Here is a 4673-nt window from a genome sequence, read left to right as displayed (position 1 = left end):
CCCCTGACCGGTTTCACAGCCGTGCAGCCCCAGGAAATAGAGGCAGGATGAGGGGGAAAGGAGCAGGCAAAGGGCAGGGAGTCTCCAGCCCATGTGCACCATGCGGCCATGGCCCATCCATCCCCTTGTCCCCTTCTCTTCTCTTCCCCAGTCCCAGCCGGGCAGTGAGCAGAAGACATGCCACCCAAACTCTAGCTGCCATGAGGCCATGCACAAACCCACCACCCAACCCTCACAGTGTCCCAGAGGATGTGCCTACCAGAGGGAAGGGCACCTGGGTCATCCCATGTGTGTATCAGGATACACGTGGCTGGGATGTGCTGGGAGGTGTGAGCAGAGTCCAACAGGTCCTCTGTGACTGGTACCTCAAGGGCGACCGAAATAAACTGCTCCTGGGCCAGCAAGGAGCACTCCATGCCTCTGCTGGGAAAACCCTCGGATTAAAATGAAAGGGCACCCAGCTGGTCCCTGCCCACATGCCCCATCCCAGCCCCAGGGCATCCCGCACCCCAGCTTCCCAAGGCACCCCATCCCTCATGGTCCCCTCTCCCCCACAGTGACGTGACGTTCGTGGTGGGCCGGGAGCAGCAGAAGGTGTTTGCGCACCGCTGTGTGCTGGCGTGCCGCTGCCAGGCTTTCCAGGGAATGCTTGGCCAGGGGCTGGCAGGCAGCGAGGACACTGCCGGCAGCATCCCACCCCAGGGGCCCTTCATCCTGGGCAATGTGCAGCCTGAGGTCTTCCTGGCCGTCATCGAGTTCCTCTACACCAACAGCGTCACCCTCAACAGCCACATCGTGAGTGGGGATGGGGCTGGTGGGGAACATGGGCATGGGATAAGGTGAGGATGCAGGGGTAGGTGGACTTTGTGGCTCCTGGGATGCCGAAGGTGGAGGGGATGCTCTGCATGATGCTTTCTGGCTGGCTAACAGTGCAGTGAGTGTGTGGGCTCTCAGCCCAGCACAACATGGTGTCCAGAGCACCTTGTCCCACATGTGTCTGCCCCAGCCTTAGAACAGCTGGCTGCGCACACCCTGGATGCTGAGAATGGGGACACCAGAGCAGGACACCTTCATATGCCCCCATGTGGCAGCTCCTTCCCCCCCATGCCCCACCTGGGAGTTCCCGTGGAGCCAGGAGGACACAGTCCCTTGGCCCCTGGGCTGCCATGCCCGTCCGTAGCCCTGCACACTGATGCTCACAAGGTCTCTCTTCCCTTCAGGCGCTGGAGGTGCTGACCTCGTCAGTGGAGTATGGCCTGCAGGACCTGTGCAAGGTATGGCCCTGCTTAGACTGGGGGCAGTGGTCCCGTGCTGAGGAGCACCCCAAGATGGCCCCTGCATGGCTTGTGGCTGGAGGTGACTCTGAGGACGGCACTGTGGTGTGTCATCCGGGTCCGTTGCAGGCTCAGCCCCTGCTTTGGGATCCTGGAGGGTCTGTCTGGTGGGATCCCCCTTGAGGGGGTGCAGCACTGTCCGGAAGCCCCACAGGGGCTGGGGAATCCCAGGGAATAGCCTGGGACCTCATGTCTCCCGCATGGCAAAGGGCAGCAGGAAAGCCCCTGTGACATTGCCCCCGGATGTCCTCTGGTCAGCTGGCAGGATGATGCCATAGGGAAAGCCCTGGTCCTGGGGAGCACTGAGCACCCCAGCTACAGTGCTGCTTTGGGCAGGAAGGTTTTGGAAAGGCAGCAGGGAGCAAAAAGGAGGGGTGGGAGCCGGATGAGGAGGGGGCAGGGAGCTGGAGTGGCTCAGCATTAGGGAGGGCGGCTGGGCCACGTCATCAGAGTGATTCCTGAATTACGGCTGGGCCGATCGCGTGACCCGCCATCTCGCGCCCGGACTTCCCCTCCCTTCCCACAGCTCCGGGGAAGGCCCTTGCTGAGGAACCGCGGGCTGCTGTGTGCTGAGGAGGTGGGACGGGACCTGTCCCATTCACCTCACGGGGACAAGCTCAGCCAAAGCCCAGATGTGGCATGGGGCTGTCAAACAGCTGGCTGGGCAGGGAAGGGACATAAGGGGTGTTGCAGAAAGGGGGACCCAGTGCTGCAGCCACACAAGTCCCACCCCACCATCCAGAAAAGGCATCCTCAGGGGGACGACCTGCAGTGGGGAGAGCCATAGAGGAGGGTGGGAGGGAAGGGGCTGACCAGGACAAGCCGGGGAAGCCCGTGGCTGTGTCCACAGCTGCCGAGTGACCTCATCTCCCTCCCGCCAGTGACTCAGGGCCCTTCTGCTGCAGCTGCTGACTCCTCCCTGCATGTCACATCCCCTTGGGTTTCCCAGGGGCTCTGACCTCTTTGTGTGTGTGGGGCAGCTGAGATGGGCAGGAGGGAGGCCCTGGTCCCCGATAGACGTGCCCATCTGGCTGCATCCCACCTGCATCGCCCACCTTTGGGCTGCAGCCGGCCCCCCAGCAGTCACAGGCAGAGAGCAGCTGGCAGGCAGGGCTGGGCAAAGCTGGGGTCACCCAGTGCACTGCAGCCAGCACCAGGGCCACCCCCCATGGCAGGACATGGCTGGTGACCATGGGCAGGGTTAGGTGACCCACCCGGGGCTATGAGGTTGCCTGGCGTTTGGTCACATGAAGCTTGGTCCCTGGCTGAATCAGTGCCCAGGCTGGCTGCCCACAGCACATCACTGCCGTATGAAATCCTGCAGGGCTGGAAGTGCCTCTACCCCATGTCCCATGTCCTGAGGGCTCACGGGGTGCTGAGAGTCATGGGAGTGGGTGGCAGGGCTGGGTCCCTGCTCTGCCCACCCTCTCTCCATCTACCTTCCAGCTCTGCGTCAAGTTCATCAAGGACACGCTGAGCGTGGAGCAGGTCTGCGAGGCTCTGCAGGTGAGTGTGACCCCAGTGGGGTCACAGAGGGTTAAAAATAACCAACCTGATTTTGGGGCAGGAGCTAGCCTGACCCTCCTGCTCTCGGCTGGACCTGGATAGCGGGGCAGGATTTCTTATCCACCTCTGGCCCAGCAGCTGCCCTGCCAGTTCCTGGGCACATTGTACCCAGGGCTGCAAGGGACACTGGGGCCACCACAGCCTGGCAGGGAAATGTCCTCATGTTGCTCTGAGCAGGGATGGCAAGAGCTCCCCAGTGCCAGGGCCTTGCCATCATCTGCATGAAACTGGGAGGCACTGGGTTTCTGGGAGCTGTTGTGGTTTTGAGGCCAATCCCAGAAACCCTGCTGAGAGTGGGGGCACCTAAAAATAGCCTTGGGGGTGGGGTCCCAATGGCCCTGCCACGCTGCTTGGTGGGACCAGGGCTGCTCCCCAGAGAAGGGGGATTTGTTCCACCTCCCATGGGCTGAAGCGATGCTGTCAGGGCGAGATGCTGGCCCCAGAGCACAGAAGCTCCCGCCAGATGTGATGCCAGACCACCGTGGCGTAAACAGAGCTAAAACTGGCCCGAAGGAAACAAACAGAAAACCCCAAAACCCCAGAACAAAACAAACCTGAAGAAAACATCTTGCCTTCCCTTCCCACTTGCGTCAATGCTGGTCCCCTGCTGTGGTGGAGGGGGAGGCGATGCTCGCCCTGCCTGTGCTGGTCCCAAGTACCCCGCACGCAGGGGCTGTCGCTGTGGGGGAACAGGGATGTGTCCTCCTGGTGCCCAGATGGGCAGTGCCAGCCCTGGGGTGAGCTTCTCTGAATAGGGCTGAAAGAGGGTGAGAGCACCCCAACTGCTGTGAGAGCTGGCAGCTTGGGGCAGGCTGGGGCTGGCACCAGGGCATGGGGCACATGTGGGGGGCTCTAAGCTGACCCTGTGCCCACACAAGGAGTGCTGGGTGGCTGCTGTGGGCGGTAGAGCCACTAAACTCTATCATGGGGCAGGCCAGGGAAGGAGGGGACCTTGGTGTCCCTTCCTCCCCCACCACCTGCACTGCAGCACCCACTCATGGGGACACTCACCGCCTCTGGTCCCTGAGAGTGCCCATGTCTCTGTAGGGCTTTGGCAGGGGGGGTCCCTCCTGCCCCAGACCCCCTCACAGGTGTCTGTGTTGTCCCACAGGCTGCAGTGACCTATGGGCAGGCAGACCTCCAGCAGCACTGCCTGGCCTTCATTGAGGGCTGCACTGCGGTATGGCTATGGGGGAGCATGGTGTGGGGTACCCCAGGGCATGGGGAGCACTGGGGGACATGGCATGAGGCAGGGGAGCAGGGCCCCTAAGAATGGGGTGGCTGGAGCCTGGGCAGGGGAGGAAAGGGAGATAATGGTGTTTGGGGAGAAGATGCTGGGTGCCGGGTAGAGGCTGGCTGGGGGATACTGGGGTGCCAGGGGATGGAAGTCCGAGTGTTGGGGGGTGATGGGGTGCCAGGAAGGGGTGGTGCCAGGATGGGTCCAATGGCCCATGTCGGGGGTGTGTGTGTGTAGTGTGGGGTCCTGGTACCAGCACCCCAGTGCTGTGGTGTTGCTGGCAGGCAGTGGTGCGGACACAGGGTTTCCATGAGCTCTCTGATGTGGTGCTGGCGCGGGTGCTGCGCAGCGACCGCCTGGACGTGGATGAGCTGGACCTGGTGCAGGCTGTGCGGGAGTGGGCGCACGTCAGCTCGGTGAGTGCAATTCGGTGGTGACAGGGGGGTGGTGGTGCTGGCTACCCCCCCACCCCAGACAGAGCCACCCAGGGATGGCCGGACACCCCCCACCGGACCAGGCAGGGAACCCAGGTGCCC

General features: G+C 62.7%; 1 protein-coding gene across 1 annotated transcript in view; it reads left to right on the top strand.

The window, feature by feature from the left end:
- The window catches only part of BTBD19 (BTB domain containing 19), a 13055-nt gene that overhangs the window by 3092 nt on the left and 5290 nt on the right, over positions 1 to 4673 (top strand). Inside the window, 5 exon segments of the mRNA XM_035894193.1 lie at positions 558 to 795; positions 1221 to 1274; positions 2781 to 2840; positions 4012 to 4080; positions 4422 to 4553. Coding sequence (XP_035750086.1) covers positions 558 to 795; positions 1221 to 1274; positions 2781 to 2840; positions 4012 to 4080; positions 4422 to 4553 — 553 coding nt within the window.

Source organism: Egretta garzetta, unplaced genomic scaffold (genome assembly GCF_000687185.1).
Source record: "Egretta garzetta isolate BGI_Z169 unplaced genomic scaffold, ASM68718v1 scaffold145, whole genome shotgun sequence".
In the NCBI taxonomy this organism is placed as follows: domain Eukaryota; kingdom Metazoa; phylum Chordata; class Aves; order Pelecaniformes; family Ardeidae; genus Egretta; species Egretta garzetta.
Note: the sequence above shows the minus strand (reverse complement) of the source record. Positions and strands in the feature narration are given on the sequence as shown.